At 32.0% G+C, this 25,812-nt stretch overlaps 1 protein-coding gene across 6 annotated transcripts in view; it reads left to right on the forward strand.

Annotated features, from left to right (window-relative positions):
* The window catches only part of LOC105431406 (metabotropic glutamate receptor 8), a 107,557-nt gene that overhangs the window by 14,081 nt on the left and 67,664 nt on the right, over positions 1–25,812 (forward strand). For all 6 annotated transcript variants that reach the window (XR_016139165.1, XR_016139166.1, XM_089076523.1 and 3 more), the window contains exons 2-3: positions 11,912–12,110; positions 16,678–16,884. Coding sequence is in view for 4 of the 6 variants with exons in the window: in XM_089076523.1 (XP_088932649.1) it covers positions 11,912–12,110; positions 16,678–16,884 (406 nt within the window). In the remaining 2 variants the exon portion in view is untranslated. The remainder of the gene's footprint in view (positions 1–11,911; positions 12,111–16,677; positions 16,885–25,812) is intronic.

Raw genomic sequence — 25,812 nt, forward strand, 5'->3', positions numbered from 1 at the left:
GAGTATGTAATACTGAAATAGTAACTGAAATAATAAAACATCAAAGGCTGTGCGATCTTTCGCGCGAAAAGCTTTCTCATGCTAGTGGCTACTTCCTATCGGAAGCGGAAATGAAAATTCGGCAGTCGGCTCGCGCGCGCCCCAAACGAAAATTGCTCCAAGTCGTAAAGTGACCCTCAGCTGTGATCGATGTGTCGACTCGATATCGGCCTCATATCGCAGCGGCTGAATCCTGCCGATTCAGCATTGCGAATGGAAGTTTCATTCCTGGATTCGAGAATCATTTTGGACTCGAAAAAAATAACACGCAACTTTATTTTTCGCGTTCTCATATTTGTTGCGATCGTACCAAACTCGGATTTTTTTTTCACAGCACTAGTCCACTGTTTGTCGTTACATAATTATTTATTTCCAAATTATATCAATATCTCTTTGCTCTCGGGATAGACTATGAAACATTTATAAAACTTATCATCAACAATCACGACTTTCCACAAGTTCCATCTGTACATTAAGTTGTGCAAGTATTGATTTTACAAACACTTAGAGTATTTCAGCAATATTATCGCAATAAAGAATGAATTTATGGCCTTGCAACAGGGTGATCACGACTGCGAATTTTAACGGGTCGCTTTGTTCACTTTTATTCGAGTTGCTCTCTGTGCACTTTGTAAGAGAAACTAAGATCCCACCGCACATCAGGATTTAATGGCGAACAAGTACCGCTCGAGAACTCGCGGAATCCATTAGAGTCGCGCCGAGCTTATGGACAGAGAAAAGGAATAGCGAAAAACCGTGAACGAACGAAGATATGAATAGCTTTATGTGAATTTGATGTTTTAATAATTTCCGATCTGCGCGTAGCGTAAAGTCGCTGTAACTTTACGTTTTACGGAAGTAGCGGATAGTGCAAATGAATGGGAAATTGGCGAGTAATGAGTTTTAGATGAAGCCTCGAGACTCGAGGGGTAGCTATCGATTATCAATGTATGTGTAACGACTGCAAAGAGCTCTTTCGGAGAAGGTCTTTTTCACATTGCTCTCTTTATTAAAGTATTCTAATACGAAAGAATTACTGATTTAAGCAGAATTATCTGTAAATTGTTCTGCCCAATAACAACAATGAAAGTTTCTTTGCTTATTTACTGTATTTTTTTATCTATTACACGTAACTTTATATCAACATGATAATTTTAATAATAAATACACAAGGAAGATATATTATAACGTACAGATTGACATAGAAAAGAAAGAATACACCGAAAAGAAGCTTGATAGAATAGATTTAATGAATTGGCGACAGTAATTGCCGAACGATTTTTTTCTCAAGTTAAGAAAAAGTATCGACAGATATATTGCTAAAATTGATATAAAATCAAAATTGTTTTAATTTTTTTATCAGTAATTTTTATTTATATATTTCGAACTTACTATATATTCGGGTTTGTATTAGAAAAGATCTTTTCTTTCAATTGTGTTTAAATCCAAGATTAAAGTTGATTTCTTACAGAGAAGATAGTAAGAAAAAGATGCGTAAGGGAACGAATGTTTACTTTCTGTCGCGCATCCCGGTTTTCTACGTTGGAAAATAGAAGGAGCTCGGCTGTCTGACGATCCCCTGAAGGTATAGAATGTCGTCTTTGACATTATCCTTCGTCTTCATGGCGATGATTCTTAAACAAACTGACGCCAGCCACCTAGAACCTTCTCGCGGCTTATATTTTGTCCTTCGCACTTTACACTTTAGTCGGCGACTTCCGCAACTTTTCTTTTAACCCATTAAGCACTAGTCTTCATAAAACGTACATAAATTTTCCCTGCAACTTGACTCATGAGAGAAAAGTTTACCAAATGACATAATTATACGCTTGCGCGTTACTGAGAATTTCTACAAGAAATGTGTAAAAGATATAAGTAATTTTGTTATTTATTAGTATTATATAACAGTGTCTTTACTAGATAAAAATATCTTAAAAAAATATTTTAAAGATTAAGATATTTATGCGCTCGAATATTATGAAAAAATATTTTGATACACTTATTGCAAAATTTAAAAAATATTATAAAAAGTTCGATAATATTTTGTTGCAATTGTTTTAAATGCAAATAATTATTATAACTTACAAATATCGTGGTATCTTTTAAAAATAGATTGCAGTGTCTTTTAAAAATCGTTTGAATCATGAAATTAGTATCGTCGACAGCGAAGTATCAAAGTATCTTTGACATGTCGCGATCTTGGAAATCTACACTAAGCTCGCTGCAGATCTTATTGGAAACTCGAAAGCCATTTCAAGAAAGCCCTTTGGGCCAGAACTTTGGGAAGAACTTGCACGAGGAAGGACATTCCTCTGAAAGTAAGTTCGCAATATTAGAGCGATGGAAAGTTCAATTGGCAGCTGTGTTTCTCGCATATAACCCAAAAGCCACATATTTTCATATTTCCATAATTTTCCACAATATTCTGATATATAACTTCTTATAAAGTATATTTTGTGATATTTTCAAATAATAATATTTTATTACATATACAATACTTCAACGTATATCAACGTATATTTAAAAAAAAAATTGTATACTTAACTAAAAAATTACAAATTATCTTTTATATTTTTATTTACACAAATTTAATTACTCCCTTTAAAGTAAGTCATACAACTGAAGCATTAATATATAAAATACTAAAATTAAAAAAAAAAAACAAATGTAATTACAAATATGTAAAAATTTAGTTTTTAATGTGTGTTTATAAACACATGTCCAATACGATATAAAATAACTTTATGAAGAGATTTTAAATGAAACACTTTAATGAAATGAAATATTATAATCTCAATTGCTGTTTTATAACAACTCAAGGGAAATCAAATGACTGAAAATTAATGTTTCATCACGTTATAAACTTTGTACTTAAGTAAAGCGCAATGTCGTTTCATTTGTACAAAATAATAGTACGAATGTCTTAACATGCTAAACCACTTGAGTTTGCAAGGATGCATGTAATATTCCACTAATATACGCGTAATTAACCCATTTTTTTAACGGTGTAAAGAGCCATGTTGGCGCTCGTTGGCTTTTTCGCAAGTGCTCTTCTGTCCTCTTAAATGTGTCGCATTTTAATAGAGAGCTAACGCATATTAAAGACGCAAGTTTAACACGTAATAATTTTTTTCACATATCTGACATAAATAATTTTAACGAGGTACATATCTTAATTAATTGCTTTTAAAAAGGAATAAGTTAATTTTTACTTGGAGATTGAAGTTGAATTTTAAAACACAATTTCAACAACAATTTTTAATATGCACATGCATTTTAATAAACATGCGATAGAGGATGTTTGTGAAAAACAACCATTTATTTCAACTTATGAGGTTATTATAAATCCTACAGGCAACTTATTGGTCATCGGTGATGTAAATTAAAAATGCGTTCTCGTATAACGTCCTCATGTCTGCTGCATGGTGCTTTAATTAAAAACTAAATTAAATCGGCTTCCCCGTTCTTCATTTCGGGTCAACTAGCTTCGATCGACTCTCGCAATCTCATCTTTTCGATAGGGTTGAAAAATTGATATACACGATCAAAGATTCAAAAAGGTGAGATTTATGCATTTACGTTATTAACAAAGAAATGTTGATTTTGAAATATTTGAGCAAAAGTACTAAATTAATTTCAAATCAAATATGCAAAACGTGTTACATTTGCAAACTCGAATGGGAATCAAATTGTAGACTGGAACAATTTTAGCACGCAAAAATATATGTAAAATATATGTAATGGGTGCGTTCTCATTAGATTTGGGATGTGGGAGTAATTGGACGTGAAGAGGGTTGAATGTCGTGCGATTATCCTTCGCAACATTTTCGCAGTCGTTGCGAAATGTCGGATTTTACGTTTGTGAGATCTACATTGAATTGCCAGACGAGAGGCTGATCATCGAATGTGGTCGACTTCGTAGGAGTAGATGAAAGCCGCACTCGGCTCTTTCTGGATCAGGTTTAATATCTGGAAGGGTTGATTCGCCGAAGGGCGAAAGCCGAAGGGAGGCATAAAGAAAAGGGTAAAAATGGAAGAGATGGGAGAGGTTAAGAGGAAGGAAGATGAAGAGTCTTGTGCAAAGTAAAAGAGAGAAAGAGATACGAGACGCGCGCGAGGAAACGTGATGCAAAAGAGGAGGTGGAAACACATCGGGAATAATGTCATATCGATTTCTCTCCGAGCCCTTTTTTCGCCGTCTGCGGCGTCAATGTCGCGTAGGGCGTCGATAGTCCACAACCCCCCCGCGTTAAAATATCGAGGTAAATTTTCGTCGAAACGGTACGTCTTACTTCTAGCCCACACGTTGCATTACTCGCGTGCGATTTGCATAAATCGAATCGAACTCGATTTATCTGCGAAACGATAAAGGGCGATAGCCGGGCAGGGCCGTATTCGCCATATTCACACAAATCGCGAAATTTCATTAAAATTGCCATTGTTATGGCCCATTAATTCTGATAGTATCTCGTTTAAATTCATTGGCCAGTGTTCTCGCAGCGCTAACACTGCGGCTATTTAAATCTCATTTCGTATTTATATCATATGCGCGACTTAAACAGCCACTCGGAGCGCTAAATTCGCGCCGAGAATACCAAAATCCTGAGGCTACTGCGCTTCCAGGCTTGATTTACACGGCGCCACATTATTTTTTATCATGGATATTTTTTTCCGCAAACAGCCGGTGATCCCGGGTGATATAGAGATCTCAAGCAACGCGTTCGTATCGCGGAATTAATTTTTGCCGATGGATCGGAATGTGCGGGAAGCTCGATGAGAAGCTCCTCTTTTGTCTCCCGACGGGCTAAGAATTTCTCGTATTTTTCCACAACCCCGAATAAAACGATCCTGTTATGGTGACTCGTCCACTTCAGCAATCTATCTTCCTCCATCTCGCTTTACTCTTCGATTCCCCGGTATTTTCGCGTAATCGCTTTTACGCTCGTTTAACTTTACTTCCATTTACTCGAGTCACATTCGCGGAGTGAATGCGCTTTGCATTTGCATTACCCTCCCCCGCCCCCCCCCCCTTGTATTTTGCACGTCAAATGCGCCATCGTTATCATATAAATTCCAGATAATTAACTTGGAATGTTCCACTAATACGCATATCCTACTTATTGTTAGAGGGAACTATTAGGATTAATGCTCCTGGTACAACTCGATGTTACACGAAAGCCATTTATTTACACACATCTCGAAACGTCACTCCGGATTTGCATGTTGCACGCTGAAACAATACAACTCTTTCAACAGAGTTAAAAATAAATTTCTGTTATTAAAATCTTGAAAGAGCCAATAAGCCAACGTAAATTTTTATTCCATCTACACAAAATACACTCGCACAGAGCATGATTTAGCTCGGATTTGGTAAAATCTCCGTGAAGTCGGCTTCATACGTTTATCTTATCCTCGTAACCGCGTAAACATTTGCAAGTGCATCGCGTTAACAAGATTTTAAATAACAAATATAATAAACGTTGCATAACTAATTCAATCCCCCTCCCCCTCGATCTTTTACGTGAAATATACGGTTGCAAGTTTTTTATGGGATCTAAAAGATCCAACTTTCGCGATATGACTTTTATGTAATTTAGTCAACATGTTACAATATTACACGTAACATAAATCCGACGTATTGTTTCGCTATCTCTCGGCGGTAGGTAGGTTTTCTTTCTTTCTCGACATACTAAACACACACGTCACGTGTTTCTTTTCTTCTCGTATTTCTTTTCACGTCTTTTACGTCTTCTCGAGTTTATGTGCACATAAAAATTACATATAATCTTACATAGAGATAAAAATAAATTGAGCACAGAAATTACATATTAGATCTCAAAGTAACAATGTCAATTTCGAAAAATTGTCGAGGGTTTCTATCTTTCCATCTGCCGATCTCCCTTCGATTACTTTTACGATAATCGCCATCAGATTCCTAGAGGACGTACGATGAGCATGAGGAATTATACTCCTTTCAAGAAACTTCATCGAGCTACCATGACGGTGACAAATTGCTCGATTTCAAGCAAGAGAATTACGCGATTCCCACCCTTTAACTTTCCGTTTCTATCCGCTTCGGCCGTTTATCAGGAAACTTCAAATTTCGCTTTATAATCCATTTATCCACCTTTCACATACTTTAATGCATTTATTTCATCTAACTAACTTGAAAGTTATTAATAGACTTTTAATATCGCTTTTAGTATCGATGCTTCATCGATTTATATAACTCTATTCAGGCATTTTGAGAGATTAAATATACAAATAAGAAAATACAAATTCCAACTATCTCTGTCACAATAAGAAATTTTATTTTAAAAAGACATTTATATTTTAAATTCACACAAATTGATATAACTGTGACTTTTTATTGCGCGGATGAAATAAATTTTATTTTTTTTTTTCTCTCTAAGAGCAGCTCTATTCGGCAAAATATTTTTTCTAATGCTAATTTCTATTTTAACACAAAACTATTATCCGACTAAAAATATTAATCTAACAAAAGCTCTTTGAAAAATTCTACCTGACATATAAATATCAGTGGTACTCGTTGTAATATCACATCTGTCACATGAATAGCTCTGTAATATCAAGCTTGGGTGAAAAATAAAAATACTATTTTTTAAAAACGTTACTCTTTAAAATAGAATTTTGCATTATTAGTTTACGAAATTTTCAAATGACTTTTGTATGAATGCAATATCAATGCGATATTTCACGAATAGAATTTGAGGAGAAATAATTAGACTTTATGTTATATTACTCAATTTTTAAGATGGCCTCAAAATATTACGTGTATATAATGTTGAATGAAATATTTTAAATATTCTAAATAATCAAACTCTCGATTGCACTAGCAAAGGATCTTCTTATCCGGGAACGATCGGAGTACGTTTGCCACTTGCACGAATCGCAATATCAAAGAAATTTTAAAGAACGGCACGATTCACCTTCCAGAAATGAAAACAGTTGGAGTTTCTGCCGCGTCCTGACGAAGCAAAGCCAGGACGGAATCGACTTGAGTGTATCGAAGGATTACATGCATGAATAGATATCTCAATTTCGTCCCGCGACATTGCCAAAACGAAAGCGCAGTTTTCCTTTTATTTGTATCCTGTATATCAAGTCCCAGAAATATGTAAACTAAAGTATGTGGTGAAATTGTGTGTGAAATTGGAATTTAATATGAAATTAATTAGAAATTTTCTAAAAAAAAAAATCTGAATGTTTCAAACATACGATTGATTACGCTTTTTACATAAAACAATACAATAAATAAAATTTTGGTAAAGAAGAAGGAATTAGAACCGTTTATAAAGCAGTTTTAAAATCTTCAGGTTAAAACTGGTCAAAGAAGTATGAATATTATATATACAATGTTACATGCTATTTTCATTTTTTAATAATTTGCATTTAAATATTTTATTGAACTTTTAAGATCAAAGAAAGAATAAGATAAATCACCAACGAGAATCAAATAACTAAAGAAAACAATCTATTTTCTTTACTATAAATTTTATTTTCTGTGAATCTAATTAAGGAATTATTTACATTAATTTTCCTCTCTCTTTGATATATTAATCTGAATATTGGATAAAAGAAATACCGCCTATTGTTTTAAATTATTAAAAGAAGTTTCAATAAATACTGAATTTTATGTTATAAAAAATTTTTTACACGCTAAATGCTCACACATTTTTTGTCCTCTTCTTTTTAATACACATACAATTGAAAGTCTGATTGCAAATCTGGCAAGTCCAATAGTTTTGAATATAGTTTATCGATTTGTTCGTCAATTGAATATCAGAAATACCTTGATATGACAGATATTACAAAAGAAAGAACATCTACAGAAAACGATCAGCTACAGAGCTAGTTTTAATACTATCTGTAAGTACGTTATTTCAACATTTTCCTACAGATAAAATGTCTTTCTTATCGTTAATAATAAATCCTATAAATAGAATAAAATATCTGGATTAATATGTATCAGTAACGTGATAAATAATGATGTTGGCAAAATAATTTGATGTTTTCAATATTGCAGGTATCGATTATTTAATCGTAATATTTAAAAATATCTCAACTTACTGGACGTTTGTGCGAATCTAGGTCTTGATTATTTGTTGTTTTTTTGTTTTTTTTTTTTTTTTAGTTTATTGTTCTGTACAATCAATCTCCATTTAATCGTGAACGAATAACAAATGTGCAATCGATCACGTTTTATTCGGCATTCAAACTGGTTCGTATTCCTTCGCGTTACGCTTCTTTATCTGGCGTGAATTCGCTTTTCGTCCGCCCTCTTGAGATAGCCGGCACATTATTTCGAGCCAGCTCTTCCGCTCAAGTAAAACGATATCTTTGCTCGAGTGGCTACCTTCCGAGAACATTCTCCGAGGGCACTTTTCGGCAGGTACTCGTGGATCAAATCAAAGACGTGAAACACGCTATTTCTAAAGCGCCATTGTCGACGAAAAGTTTCTTCTTCCATTGAGTTACACGAACAAGAACAAGATGCATTACTATAAAGTACTAAAGTACTAGAACACTCAAGCATTTCTGACATGTCTGAAACCTGATGTCAAGTTTCGAACAAATTTATTATAATAATTAATTTTATAATATAATAAATTTTGTTTTCGTAATATTAATATCCTATATATATATATATATATATATATATAATATTAGTAACTTATATATATATATATATATATTTATATATATATATATACTTATATAAATCTAAAGAAAATAAGAGAAATAGAATAAATTTAGAACAATGTCCTTACATGTCCTTATTTGTCATTGAACTATTCTGTAAAACAATGAAGTTTAATTTTGTTCCCACTAATTCCCACTTCTAATTTCTATCGATTTAAAAGTTTAAAAAGAAATTGAAGAATTTTTTTTAAGATCATCTTTACGTTTTCTTATTTGCTTATGGAACATACTAAACTTGATCTTTATGGAAATGGGGTAATCCCAGAAAAAAAAAAGACTTTTATAACGATTTTCACAGAATAGAATAACAACTGAAGAGGGGGTTACTTTATTATTATTGGCTAACATACGCTTACTAATGAAGTTGAGCGAGCCAAAAATCTCAATAAAAGCCCATACTCCAATGGAATTACGAGGAATTACTCGCATGGCGATCACTGCCACAGGTCGCGCTAATGCTCTACATTCATGAGACTCTTCTAGGGCAAGCGGAACGCCTCACTGAATTCTGGTATGTTCGATACAATGCCATTCAATCTCAGTGGAAGCGTTGAGTGTTCAGCATGCTACTATATATCTTTGAGTGTAGCCAAAGATATATAGCGATAGAGTCGCAATAAAATTAAAAAAGAATTCAAATTAATTTAAATAAATCTCTCTTCCCGACAATTTCCATTCGAATTTATTGCGTATTTTAGAAAGAGAATAATTTTAATAATTTGCTAAAAATACACGGAGTAATATTTCTTGCGATTATCGAGAGTAGATGTAATCTGTAGCATTGATCGCCATAATAAATAATTTTTCAGCATTATTTTCAATAATAAAAATAAAGATTTTTAGCTTTATTTATATCAAAGTAATTGGCTGATATTTAGTATCTCTTGATGATTTGTAAGATTTTATATAAAACTGTTTTTCTCAACCTCCGTGTTTCAATCTGAATATTATCTTTCAATCTGTTAATAAAAAGACACAGCACAAGTATTGAATAAACTCTATATCACAAGAACTGAAAAACAGCTGTTGTTTTTATTATGAATTTTATACAAGCTGAAAGTTAATATTTTACAAATTACATATCTGCGTGTATGTGTGTCTGTTGTGAAATTGTAACATATTCAAATTCAGTGTTGAATTATTAATGTGTTTAAAGCGACAACATTGATTTATCTTTAGCCGTTTGACACGTAAAAATTATTAATGCGGAAATGTGTTTTAATAAACTGATAACGCCAAATTTTATATTTATTTTCTGGTACAAATAATAAAATTTAAAAATTAAAACTTTATATTTATAATTATTATATGTTATTAATTAATTCACGAAGACATAATTTAACTATTTATTTTGAAATTTACTAAGAGATCTTTAACTAATCGCATTTGCATCCAAATAATGTTCACTGCATAAAAATGTTTAATTAAAAAAATGAATCTTTCAAACTTTTTTAACTTTGCAATTGTTATTGCTTCAAATTTTTATAAATTGAAATTATCAATATTAATTTTATTTGTAAGTAGGTTTAATTTAGGTTTAATTTTTATGTAACATTTTATATTATTACTTGTACAAAATAAGAAAAATCTTCAAATCTAATCATAAGTCGTTAAATTTTTGAAGTCGTTTGTTCCTATTCATTGTCATCTAGATATTAAAGAATGTAAAGAATAAAGAGAAAAGATATACAAGAAGTTTTCTTTCGGCAAGCCTTAACTTAATTGTACATTGAATTAAATTACAAAATTACAACCTTGAATGGCTTTCGGAGAACGCAAAATGGGAGACAATTAGAAAACCGAAACACGCCGTAAAGACGTGAGCGAAAATGAAATTTGTTTAACGAAGTCATTTCACCGCTAGTACTTTCCTCCCTTCTCTTCATTTGCATCGCCGTGAATTAGATTGTAGACGCACAAGCAGATTCGCAATCAGCAACTTTTTCTCATAAGAAAATGATGTGCTTACAAATGCTCGGTGTACGTATAAGCGTGTCTCGAGGCAAATGGGTAAAAGTAATTAAAAAGAAAAATATATTAATGAGCGGATTTTTTCTCGATGTTCATACGACGTCACTCGTATAACGAGTAAAATCGATTACTTATGGCTGATATAAAAATAATCGCTTGAAAAACTTTCTCCGTTAACGATAAAAATCGAGCTTTTGCGACGATTGCGATTGAAGAAAATTGGACGATAAAGACGTAAGGTCGGATTACGTCGACGAGCAACGAAGTAATTAAAGAAGAGAAGGTTGGATTTTCTTGATCCTTGTACGACACCTTGTATCTTAAGTCGAATTAGATTAAAGAGGAGAAAAGATCGAGTTTACTTTAAACGCTCGAAATGCAATTCTAAAGTCAACTTTTGTTGAAAGAAAATCACTGAAAATCTTGTTTTTTTTTTTTTTTTTTTAAGCAACAGTTTATACTTCGATCATTTTTTAAAAAGAAAAATTCAACGGGATGAACTAGGAGATTCTATCTACAAACGTGAAAGTTTTAATATGTCGCGGACAGAGATTTATTGCCGAAAAGAAACTGTTTTATAAGTATAGAAATCGTGATCTGAGTGAGAAAGTTTAAAACAGACAGAGATGGAAAATGTAACATACGATATGTTTATATTTTGTAAATATTTTGCACACGTACCTATTTATCCGCTTCCGTTTATAAATTCATGCTTTTCAGCATACAGCACCGGGAATTATATATGACGTTGCTTATCGATTATTGAAACTTTCAACTCAGAGCCTCGTTACAAGCTGTTTTCGAGCAGTTTTTACAAGCATTGTTGTCGCAACGCTAATAAATCGTATTGTGAAATGAAAAAGATGAAGGGAATACGGACAATATAAACAGATATGTGCGTCTGACGTGTAATCGATTTATTCTGATCAATTGAAATAAAATATCCAAGTGCATCAGAAGTATGTACACATCGTTTCTTCCTCAGAGAGACAGCTTCAGAAAACAGTCTCTTAATATTTACCTTCAGTATCTTCAAATTCCTCACATTGTTTTAATGTAACCAGTTATGTTATTAATATTTATTACTTGTTTGTGTTGCAAAGTAGCGAGAAAGTACTCATACATTTTTTTAAAAAGGCTCCTCAAAATGACCTGAACCTGTTATTTGTGCTTTTAGCGAGGTGTCAACCGCAAGCCGCTCGAGTAGTTCAGCTTCCATGGCCAAAATGAACTTACGGTGGACTCTGCCGTGGATGTGGTGCTTCTTAATAACGAGCGAATGTTACAACATAAAAAATACTGGCGAAGATGGCTCGAAATTGATACGCATCGGTGGCGACATTATTCTCGGTGGGATCTTTCCAATGCACGAACAGGTAAGCTCCTTCCTAAGATTTTCTATGTATCAATGATCACATATTTCTTGTTAGCTACAGATTTCTTCGATAACTGGGGAATCGAGTTTTCCTTAAAGAGAGTTTAGATTTGGTTAAGATACCGTATCTATACAATAGTATATAGATTGATCACATTTTCTCAATTTTCTACGATAAATATTTTAATTATTGGATTGTAAATTAAATTTGTATTAGAGTAAGAGTTTGAAGCTAATTTCTTAAAAAAAAAAAATATTTGTTACTCATTTACGTAATTTGCTTATATATTATTCTCTACGTCTTAAGTCAGCCAATTAAATCTTTTGTCGAAAGTTTAATTTATCACAAATGTGTAATAGTAAAATATTTTATTTCTAATAAAAGAAAAAAAACAATATATATATATATATATATATATATATATATATGTGTAAATTATATGATATACTATATAATTAGATAATGTGTAAATTATATAAAATATATAATATATATGTGTTATATACTTTATATAATATATAAAATTGTGGCAAACATACTGCTTAATTATTCGGTGCCGCACTCTAACGCGACTGCGGGAGAAACATATTGTATAAATCTCCTTTATTTGATGGACCCAATGAACGTACTTGTTTTTTGTAACAATATCCTTTATTCTAAAGAAAGATCAAAACAAAATCTTGGACAATGGACGTATAATTATTGAAACACAACCAGAACTAAACTAAAAAATTACGAAGAGTCCCGAGATCTTACGAAAGTCCCCGACATCCCCATATATCAAGTGAGCGCCATTGTGTTACAAGGAGGGAATTCAAAGCCCAGAGAATCAGCGCCGCCGACCAAATTAAAAATACTTTATAATACCGCAAATTTTTTATTCGATTTACGAAAAAAATCAAGTGTATCATTCTATACACGAGAAAAGTCAAGTGTATCATTTTTTGCGTGTAAAGATTAAAATTGCAGTTTTTTTTTTTTTAACCTGGAATTTGATTCTGGAGAGAGTCAATGTGCATCTATTGTATCTCGACTCCGTTACATATTACACTTGTATCCACTTTTCTTTTATATTCTACGCTCTTTCGTTTCAAATTGCCTCGCAGAAATCGCATTCTCGTCTTCCAAGTTTGTCCACTTGAAAATAATGAATATTTCGAATAAGGACGCAGTGTTCGTCGCCAACGGCGAACAAATAAACGGGCTCTGTTCGCTTGCTACTCTTGCCGAGTTCCATTAATATTAACGATGAAAATCCTTCTACAATAGCCGAGAAGAAAAATTTAAATAATATCAATTTTCAGACGGACAGGCATACACACGCATACTTGCGCTTCTCTTTTTTAAAATCATAATTTTGTTTAACTAATTATTTCGTTTCATATATTACATATTTATTAAAACAGATGATGAGTATTCATAAATTCATTAATCCAATTTGCTATTAGAAAAAAAAAAGATAAAAAGTATGAATATTAAAATCTGTTTCTATTTCATTTCTATTTCATTTCAAGCTCTGAAAATCTAAATATAACAATTTCAATGTTTTTAATTAAAATAATCTTTTTTTCTATCAAGATTCTATTTCATAAAAATTTTAAGCTTTATTTAATTTTATGCTTCACAAAAGTACATATTGTTTTTTTTTTTAAATATGCTTTTAAGAGACAAAAAAGAGAAAAATTAAATAAGCTGATAATTGTAATCGAGTCATATAGTTTAATTTTATCTGGAACTTTATTTATTCAAACGTCATAAACGAACGATATTTTATTTATATTTTACTTTTTTGAGAGAAATAATTTATTACGTTCGCAGATGGAAAATAAGCCAACTTCCGCCAATTGCCTAGGTACATGTTACTCAACACATATAAAAGTTTGACGTAACAAACCCAGGCTCACTTTGACGTCATATCGTACGTCATATACGTACGTCATATACGTGGTTGAAATGGAATATAGGGTAACACCATAGATTGTAACCTCATCTGAAGGGTCGTAGATATCGAGTTTTGTGTGTGTGTGTGTGTGGGGGGGGGTGCGCGCGCGCATTCTATCCTCACAAAATATTCCATTAAGAAAGAATAGGAGAAGAGAAAAAAGAAATAAATAAACGCAGTTTTGCGAAAATTGCAAAAGTTTAGATTTAATATTTTTCCTTTTAAAAACTGATGTTTCAAAATTTCCATGAAAAATTACATGCAACATTGTAAAGCGAATAGCGCGCTACGTGCGTCAAACAATAAATAAAATATTTATTTTAAATAACAAAAAGATAAGAAAAACAGACTTTTCTCGCTACAACCACGTACAATACGATTTTTACAGTATACAATTCTACTGCGGAAAATATAAAATTTATTAAATTGTTATTTGGTCTTTTCTTCGGTGAAAATAAATGATAGATAATATTAAAAATATATAAGTATAAAAATTATCAAATATAAATAAAAATCAAGTTTTATGTATAATATGAATTTATGTGCAAATAATATCGAGTAATATTATAATGATAATATTGTGATAATGTACGTTGATTTTAAAAGAAAAATTATTATATAATTAATATAAACATTTTTAAATTTAATTAAAAATTATCTAAAATTAAATTATAACATACGTTATTTGACTAAATCCATATATCTACAGATTCAAAACCGTTTTAAATTAACGAAAATTTATTAATCAAATTTGTTGAAGAGAAATAACTGTAATTTTTTTGTATAAAATGACACACATTTTTATTTAGAAATTCTCCTAGAAATCTTCATTAATATTCATTTTCCTTCAATCTTAACTTGTTCTTTCTTTCTCATATAAGCCTCATATAAATCCTCTTGAATACGCGGCTAAGTTCGATTGCACAAAATGCGAAGTAAACATGCTCGTGAAATGCCACCTCTCTCAGTTATAGGTGCAATAATATCGAAAACTTTAAGCTGATTTATTGTTGTCGCGTAAGTAGTTCGTGCAAAATAACTATCGAACTTCCTCTAACGGATAACTTTCGTTCTCGCCAGTTGTTCTTGTCGCTTGATATAGTGACTCCTGAGTAACGAGCGACCAGGATTCTTGGGTGATCAGTTTTTTCGAATAAATTTTCAACGAGGCAATATCGCAACTTTTCCGATAACATCAATTTTCCTTTTTTTTTTTTACTCAATTCACATAACGAATAAAAATTATGTATTAAAGATAAAAAAATTTCTTCATCTTTAATTGTCTTTATTATCTTCTCAATATGACATTTAAATATAATATTTTAATATAATATTTAAATATAATATTTTAATATGTTTAAAAAAATCATAAATATATACCAACTATTAATCATTATATTAAGAATTGTTTTTATTTCATAATGTAGAAACTTTGCGAATGTATATTGCAAAGTTCTTCAATGCCTGTATTCAATATTTTTGCGTCTCATAATATTTTTAAAAAGATAATAACAACATTAAATTTGATATGATTATATGATAGAGTTTATATAACTTATATTATTTATATCATTTCAAGATTCTTTACCTATAATTTGAAATATCATTTAAAAATATTTATTTTAAATGGTCTGAAGTAACATTCAAATATATTCGATTAAATAGACATAAAATTAACGAAGTCAAATTTTGATTTTATATATTACATTTACAGAGAGAGAATATTCATCAGTCCCTACCATATTCTGACTTTCAGCAAAAACAGATTCCTGAATTGTTAAAATTAAAAGGGAAAACTTTATTCCGGGAAAGCTTTATTCCGGGTAAGCTTTATTCCGGGAAAGCTTTGTAACCCCGGAAACGAATGGTCAGCATTCCCAGCTGATTTCACAAACATTAAAATCAGCGGCTGGATCGTGTTGTCGTCGAAATTTACGAGCGTGTTTGAGCCGGACTGTATATTTTTGGGTTTGACGGAATCCCTCTATACTAGCCATTGAAGCGACGTGCGGATTTACAGTACTACCACCGTATCCGCAAACTTCCCTCATACTCTCCTTGAACTCGACGTCAACAGCGTCGAGCGGCGCATTCGACCGTGGTGCTTGAAAATACGAAGGGGTCGAAGTCTGTCATTTGATCTTTCGGTCCCATGACGCCGAGCTCGTGCTCGTGCACGTGCCAGACATTGTACAAATGAATGACTCTGAGGAAAAGTGGGGAAAATTAAGCCAACGAAATTAAGCCGAACGAATCTATCCTTGTTCTCATCACTCCTGAAAACAGCGCAGCGTGCATTGAAAATTTTTCTTTGCGGTGACATATTTATATTGTTTATACGATATTGTTTATACGATATTATTTAAACGAAATATGCGAAACTAAAATTAAAGAAATGAAAGAGAAATTGTTTATTTACAATCAGAATTTTTTATTAGAATGTTACGTAACGTATTACGTAATACTATTTCATAAGCAGGAAAAGTAAATGAGTAATTAATAAATAAATAAATAAATAAATAAATAAATAAATGTAAAGTAAAAGTAAATAATTAAGTAGATAAATATCTAAAAACTTTAAAAGATGAAATTAATGGAATGACACGTACATTTATTTGTTCCCAGGTCGCAGGTCAACTACCATGTGGAGCCGTAAAAGAAGAAAAGGGCATGCAACGATTGGAAGCCATGTTGTACGTCCTGGACGAAATTAATGCTGATATAGAACTCCTGCCGAACACAACATTGGGTGCTCTTATCATCGATTCTTGCAGCAGCGACACTTACGCTCTGGATCAAAGCATGGAATTCGTCAGGTCATATATGAATCAGGTAAAACCAGACTTTTTCAAACATATAATAATACATATACGTATATTGTTGTGTCTCGCAGAAATGTGTGTGCGATAATTTTTATAAACGAAGCTATAAATAAATGTTGTCCAAGTTGTTTCTTTATCGATAAAATATGAAGAGAAACCAGGTGTGTATATTTCGTAAAAAATCATATTTCACATATCACGTGTATTTGATCAAATCAAAGCAACTTGAGTTACGAGTTTGATATAAAAGAATGACAATCTTCAAATAAATTTAACAATCAGTATTCGACGTTTTCCGATTGCTCTCGCGCGCCACGGTGCAGTCTGCTGCGTGTGAACTCTGCCATTGCTTATTTCGTTAAATTATACGGAAATCACATGTCGATTTCACATTGGTTTTGAGATAAAAGATTCAATCTATTTGATATAAAACAGATCGTGCGGTTGTGCAAGAGATGAATTTATGGAGACCCGCCGGTTCTGCAAGAATACGAAAGATAGAAATTTGATCGAGAGGAACGCTCAGGACGCATGATCGCATCTCGATAAAATATCATTATTTCCTTCCTTCCTTCCACCTTCTAGACATTTGTTCTCTTTATAGACTCAATAAGCTCAAGCTTTATCGTGTCGAAGCTCAATCACTAATATGTTTTCGAACTAGGAACACTTTCGGTTCCCCGGGTGTAATATGAAATTCACAGACTCGAGAAAAGATTCAAAAATTCTTACGTCTTTATCGATAGTCATTATATAGTATAAATGTGTTTGGAAAGATTTATTTTCATTTACTTATTACTTTCCCTTTTCATATTTTTGCGATCTTTTTCTTACTATAAAAAATATTTACGCTATATTAAAATAAAATTAAAACCACGGAATAAAATATAATATTTTAATAAAGTTTTTTAATCTTAGAGATTAGTTGACAAGATACGTGAAATATATATTATTAAAAAACTTCAAAAATTATAAAATTACTATATTAAAATTTTTGCGTTGAATCAATCGCGAGAGTGTTTATGGCTAAAAGACAATAGAACGCGACTTGCGGTGTATTTTTCACTACAATTTCAAAATTAGGTCAGAAAACATTGAAGAACCTAGGATGTTCCGAGCTTTCAGCCTCAGGATAGTTAGTTTCCTTTTCCGAATTTTCGTACTTCATACGTTGGACGCTATCATGTCTGGTTCTTAGCAAAATGAGCGTTCCGCGAAAACAGATACGGTTGTTCGCGTGTTGCCATCGTTCTGAGAGTTTCCAAACTTCAGCAACAGTAACGACGTGCTGCTTTAGTTGGTTATCCATGCCGAAGCAACGGCGAGAGACTATTAGATAATATCTTCCGCAAAGCTGATTAAATGCAACAACTCCCAGTGCTCTCCCCACTTCTGTCTCAATAAACAACCAACGCCAAAACTTGTTTTAATGGAACCTTACAAATATATCTTTTATATTTTAAAATTATCACGTGGAATAGCATAGCTTCAAATTAAATCAAAATTAAATTACACTTTTTCTGTATTATCTACAAAGTGTTATATAATCCCTTTTTAAATTTATTTTACATTTATAATTTATATTTAATTATATTATGTACTCAAATGTAAAGTTAAATATAAATTGGGTTAATGTCAAGTTAAAAAAAATGCAATTATATTGTATGTAATGTAAAATAATGAATTTTTTCTCTCTCTATAAAATAAATTATATATTATAAGCTTTATCTATAATTTCATATATATTTCGTATATATTTCTTATATATTTCATTTATGTTACAATAACATGTTACATATATTAATACATTAATATATTATATATACGTTTGGACAGAGATACATAGGTAAAATTCATGAAACATTCGAAATAAATGGAGAAATAAATGGTCTGTCTAGTTGATATCCTGATGAAATATTTCGAATATAATATCTCGAAATATTTCGGGAATGCTGCCCAGCAACTTAATTAAAGGTTGCACGAAAGCAGAAATTAGGATACATTGTACGTAATTATATAAGTTATATATCACATATATTTATTTCCAAAATTTATTTTTATCTAATTGTGAATGATATTTATCTTATTTCTTTCTTTGTAAATTAATTATTTTTTATAATAGTTTGCCATCAAATTTATTTCATATATTTCTATACAAATTCCGAAAAAGAGAAGTATGTATTACATAGCAGAATTATTCAAATAAATATCAATAAGAGTTTACAACTTTTATTTCATAACTTCTTCAAACTCTTTTACTTTTAATAATTAATGTAAAAATTTATTTTAACTTTTCACGCGTATAATATCGAAAAATTTTCAACGAAGATAATATTACACTCCAATTAGAATTAATTTGCAAATTAATTTCACGTAAAAAGTACTGAGTTAGATAAAACTACTTATCTGCTTTGTGAAGCAAAAAGGAATTAAAACGATAATATAATTCAAAAACGTGATGGCTATTTATAAAGACGTTAATAAAGATCGTATGCGTATAAAAATGTATATATAAATTTAAAAATAAGTAGTCTATATAAGGAATAAGGAATAAGAGGAAATATAAATATAAAGTTCATCATATAAATATCATATAAGCAATAAAAAAATTGTGTAGATGTCATTTTATATATTTCAAGATGTAACCTCGCTAATCCCATTATGTCACCGCGAATCGTCTGACTGTGTGGAGTACGCGATAAATATGTATCGATGGAAATTATATACATGTCCGCGATGAATCCAAATCGCTTTACGCCCGCGTCCCCGCTGCGAATATTACAAAGTACAATGGCGCCGGGTCCCGTGAACTGAAGTGGGAATACCCGTAAATATTTATCGCCCAGTCGCGCCAAATGAGGACGAGTTGCTTTCGTTCGCGGCGCGATTCTACTCGCGGATCCTCGCACGTACGATTACATCGGTGCACGGCGGATGAAAACAGAGTAAATATTTATTGACGTAACGGAGGTGGCTACAAGCCGCTTTTTCTACACGGCTACTCGAAGCCGAGGCCACTCAAGTTGAGGTCGCACGTTGGACGACGCGATCGATCGATCAGTTTTCCTCCCCTTATTTATCGTGAGTCAGCTGTTAGCTGGTCCATACTATTATACAGAGTATAGACACTACAGACAAACGAGGTTTTTTTTTTCATGTATGATAACACTCGAGTGATATGCTTAACACAAATACTCGTGTTGTCGAAACAATATGGGGCTATGAATATGATGTAGCGAAGAAATGTGAAATATTAGAAAGTAATTTTAATTTTTATTCAAAAATGCGTAAAGTATATCCAGTAAATAATATCCAGTATATAATATGTATATGTAATCATTAATTATAGATCTAGATACAAAAAATTCTATATGAACATAGATTGTTTAACGCTTTATTAAAAAGTTACAAACAAAAATACGAAATTTAAAGGGAACAGTTAAATTGATACAAAAAATTAATAAAATTTTATAAAAATAAAAAAATATTTATCATATATATTGTATATATATATATATATATATATATATATATATAATTAATTAATTAAAACTTGCATAGAATAATTTAAGAATAAATAACAGAATTAAATATGCTAAATATTATTAAAAGCTAGAAATATGCAACCGAATTGTGTGTTATTTTTGTCGTAATAATTTTCTAAATCTCAGTAATGTGTTTATTAAAGTATATTTTATTAAAATATATTTATTAATATCAACGTACGTTTATTAAACATCACGCTCTATTCTTAGTATGAGTTTTCATGAAGATTGATGTAGAATAATTTATACAAAGCATTTCCATAATAAATTGCTTTTTTGGGGTGATAAAGAAAGGTCGAAAACGAGGTGGAAATTGCGCGAGGAAGGAATCTTTTGATGATAGCCAATCACGCGATAGCTAACAAGAGCGAAGAATTTCGCATCACTTTTCATATTTTCTCCTTACTTTTCGAAATCTCTGTATACTTGGTATCCTTTTGTGATTCTCTCGAGCTAAAGTACCCGCAGAAACCCCTGTGAAAAAAAAATGATTCTCATCCCCCTATCTCGTTTACTTGCTTATTTCATTTGTACAATGTATGCCCCGATAACGGTACGCTATCATCAACCACAGATCCCTCGAATATTCGAGAAATATTCTGTTGAGAGACATTTTCGGAGATAAATTGAATTTTATTTTTAAAGATTACTTTAACGTTTGACAAAATAATAATTTTGATGTTCCATATGCTTAACATTTTGTAATTATAAAACTAGAGAAAACGAAACGGATTAATCGTATAAACATTTTTAGCTTTGCTCTTTAAACTGATTTGCCGTTAATTTATACATATTATGCAAGATAGTAATATAAAGCAATTCACGCGCATTAATACATGTTACGTCTGTCCGCAAATTATAATGAAATCCACCGCATTTCTCGGTTCAACTGAATTTTGTGCCGGCACATGGAATCATATCTTCATAATTCCAGCTCGTATTTCACGCAAAGGCAATACATGGCGTCTACATGACTAAGTTGTAGTAATTTTTGTCAGGTATTTTTGCGTCAGATGTCCAGACAAAATCACTGCAATCGACCTGGTTCTGTCTCACGGACAATAGCCGGTTGGTTCCTAAATCATGTGCCGCGACGTCAGCGTCATGACGTAACTAAATAGGGTTTGCGGTTATAACTGGGTCGGTCGTCGGTGGCGGAAATGAAAGGAAATAGATTAAATTATTATGTCAAGTGTGTGGACGAGCCTGATAGGAGGACAGTGAGGACGCACGTGCGCGGATTATTTATTGAGCCCTCCCGTTAATCGATGGCCAGCGATTTTATGCTCTCATGAAAAATTCCGTTAGCGCGACGGATAATACTCTAAACGCAGTAGAATTTGATTGGAAAAGCGACAGAAAATCGAGTGAGAGGCTATTGTGTTGGTTAAAAAGTTATAAAGTTATTATTATTGAGTTTCGTCGAACTCTATTTCACAACGTTGATTAAAAAATTATGAATAGATAATGCGTGCATTATACTTCATGCGTCACTCAAAGAGTTATTTTAAAGTTTAATCAAGAGTTCGTTTTCCGAACTATTAATTTAAAAAAATGCAAAAGAGATCGTAAGTATCAAAAATAAAAGTCTCACAAATGATATTTACGCTCTCTTTAATTTTTGGCACATTAAATTTCCTTGACGTGCAGTTTTTTGAAAATATGGAACTCTTTTTGACGTCTTTGATTTATAATAACAAATAGGGAAAGAACGAATGGCGAAAACTTAATGATTTACCGGAAATTACTATAGAGATACTATATACATATGAAAATATTAGTTCTCGATTGATTTTCCTCTTCCTCGACAAGTTTTATTCATATATCAATGTGGGAATCGTAGGAAAACAAATAGAGTAAATCGAATGTAATGCCAGTATTCCCGGCAGTTGTGAGAAATTGCAGTTAAGAAGTGCAGCGAGGAGAACAAACTACGATAGTGCAGGCACACACGTATATGTCCTCAGTTTCCTTCACGAGAAATTGAGTTTGACTTAAATTAAAACCGTATAGCTCATCGTCGTTAATTTTTAAACAAATAACAAGTGAGCTTTTAATTTGTTCATTTGATTATCGATTTAAGTTGTATTAATTTATCAAATGTACTCTGTATTTTTAAGTAAATCGATAAAAATTAGTATAAAATGATTGCTTATATTAATTATAATAATTAAAAAAAATTATATAATAACATTCATAGATTTAGAATTAAAAAAAAATTTATGTTTATACAAAAAATTGTTTTATTTTCCAGAAAATTTTACATATCTTTCGAGAATATGTAAATATCAGGACTATTTGCTACGTTGCTAAGTTAGAAAACTTTTAAAAGTTGAAGATAAGTTTCGAAAATTCGAAGTCACAAAGTTTAACGAATCAAAGCAACAAGAAAGAACTGATAAGCGAAGAAGCGAGTATAGAAAGCTTTGTGGCAGATAAGTTGGTAGGATGCGTAGTTTGTCGAATGTAAAGATTCAAAAATACTGGGAAGGAACTTAGCAATATGAAAGTTCGTAAGCATAAAATGCAAAAATATAATGTTTAATGGATATACATATTTGAAATGCAAAAAGATTCTTTATTTAAACTATAGATTCATCTTTATATATCATAAATAATAATAATAATAATAATATATCATAAATAATATCATAAATAATATATAATTAATGAGAAATACTCGGCGAGGCAGGATTTTAGAAGCCTAATAATTTTTTTTAACTTCAAATTTATATACATAAATTCTGCCTCGTCGAATATTTGCCATTTATTACATTTTGTTATTTGAACAATGTTTTTGATTTATTACATTAAATTGTTTTTATCATATATATTATATTGACAATATTAAGAAATTAGAAATTTGATTTAATTAACAATATTATTTAATTTAATATAAAGATACAAATAAAAGGATAATTTTCAACTTTTCTCTCTCTCTCTCTTCTTTTCTCTCTCTCTCTCTTCTTTTGAGAATTGAAAACTTAAAAGCTATATACATTAAAATCCTCCGTAATACATAAGTATGCAATTATTACTATATATTCTCACATGACCATTTCTGTAACGCAATCATCATGCTATTTTAATTGTTCTCGATGCCAATTATTTCGTTCATTCGTTAAAATATCGATATTGATCGCGCGTAATCCTCTCACCAAACATTATTCAGCAATCGTGCTTTCATCCCGGTGGAATTTAATTCGATCATGGCGATAACTATGTGTCAACACGTAGAATGAAAGGCAAAGTTGAGAAGGGAGTCCCACAGGTGCGTTGCAATGTTCATTAGTCTGCATGTAAAGGATGGCGTGGAGGGAAGAAGCGTTTGGTTTAACTGTCTGTGAACGCTGTCTCGAAATCTGCTCGCAAATATTAGACAGAGTTTCTGCAATACCGCGTTTCGCATACAGCAAACGTAGGGGGCACGTTTACTGTGTGTCATGAAAATTCAAGATAGCTACAGCAAATATTTACAATTTCATACGTGAAATATGATAAACTTCAATATTTATTGACCGGTAAGGTACCTACAAGTTGTCACGACTACTTCTATTCGCGACTTATTTTTATTTCCCTCAAATGTGATTTTCTTATTTGCAGGAGTAGAAAAGCAAAACTGCCGGAGGAAATTTGTAATCAAAATATTAGCCAAGTTTTTGAAATATCAATAAAACTAGAAGAATATTAAATAAAATTTGCTTATGTATCACGAGGATTTACAATTGAAAATACGATAAGTGAAATATCTGTCTAAAATGATTATCGCTATTGTTCAAATTCCAAAATTAATTAGTGAATCAGCGAAGTTATTTATAATAATGCATATTAAAATCTTATACGAAATGTCGTAGTGCAAATCTGGCGCAGCACTTTGTTAAGATTGTTACGAATTAAAGTCTCTTATTACAGTCATTCGTTTACCACTCGTTCGCCACGTGACATAAAGTTCCCTCTGCTGACACAACTTCAACTCACCCTGCGATATCTAATACGGTATTGTAAATACTCCGAGATTAAGTTTTATTAACGACGAAGTTTGCCGACGAGAATTATAACGGACTCGTCACGACGGCTTCTCACCACTGTATTTTGCTCATCGACGAAGAACGGTATTGCGGATAGCCAATGGAGCGTCGATGGCGACGTCGTTTACCCAGGATCGCATCATATCCGACTAAGTGAAATCACTGGAATGGCCGCGCGCCATTTATTTCGCCGCTTTACCCCGGCTGCTAACCTCGATCCGATTGTTCGTATCAATTTATAATATTGTTCGCTCTCCAATCCGGCCGGCCGACCGAGCAATAATTAAATAAAAATATAACGGCAATTCGATCGGGCCTTCGCGCGGAGTCTATCGTCGAGCGTGATATATCGTTGAAAAGCGAGACGCTAATGAAGCGACCGCGGTCGGGTAACCCGTCAATTGAATATACGGATAAGAAAGGGGATGACTGACGTGCACGCGCGAGTATACCCCCCCCCCCCCACACACACACACACACACACACACACACACACACAGAGAGAGAGAGAGAGACTCACCCCCCCCACCCCCACACCCACACACCCACACACAGACACACACTCACCTACCTACCCACCCCCCACACCCCTCCCACACACACACACACACACACACACACACACACACACACACACACACACACATACATTCGCGAGACTCGGAAAATGAAGAAGATAAAGACTCGCATCTCTTGCCACGTCACGATCAATCGCGGTGATGGATAAGACTAATTACTTTCACGGCTGAACGTACTACCCCTTATTTCCTGTGCTTTCGTCGGCTTATACAGTTAACGTAAGATCATTTTATTTTTAATGGTGCTTTTAATGCGAGCAACTTGTATTGTTTCATGATGAATTATCTTATAATGAAGAGACTACATTTTCAAGAGACATTGATAAATGTTATTTTATGATTTGGCTCATTCCGATGTCATTTTATGTAACAATTTTTGTGCGTTAAGCTTAATTGAAATCTAGGATTAAAATGTAACATTTATGTAAAATAAATGAAAAAGTAAGTCAATTAAGCTTTTAACAAAATAAATCGATAAACTTGACAGAATTTAACGATATCATAATAAATTTTAACATTTTATTTCTATTCGATTTTCAATACAGGTCAACATTTTGCCACAGGCTACATTTTGACAAGAACAATATACTAGGTTATATAATGTATATATCGTTATTAAAAGTTATTATTAATATTGTGCAAATTTAAAATTTTAACAACAAAAAATTGTTTTAAAAGACTGCAAAAGAATATTTTTTCGCACCTGTGTATTAGATAAATTTATAAAACAATATTTTATTCAACTCATTATATTTCTGAATTCATTATTCACAATATTTCATTTACG

The sequence above is a fragment of the Pogonomyrmex barbatus genome, unplaced genomic scaffold (assembly GCF_055798465.1).
Source record: "Pogonomyrmex barbatus isolate J1 unplaced genomic scaffold, ASM5579846v1 scaffold2, whole genome shotgun sequence".
NCBI lineage: Eukaryota > Metazoa > Arthropoda > Insecta > Hymenoptera > Formicidae > Pogonomyrmex > Pogonomyrmex barbatus.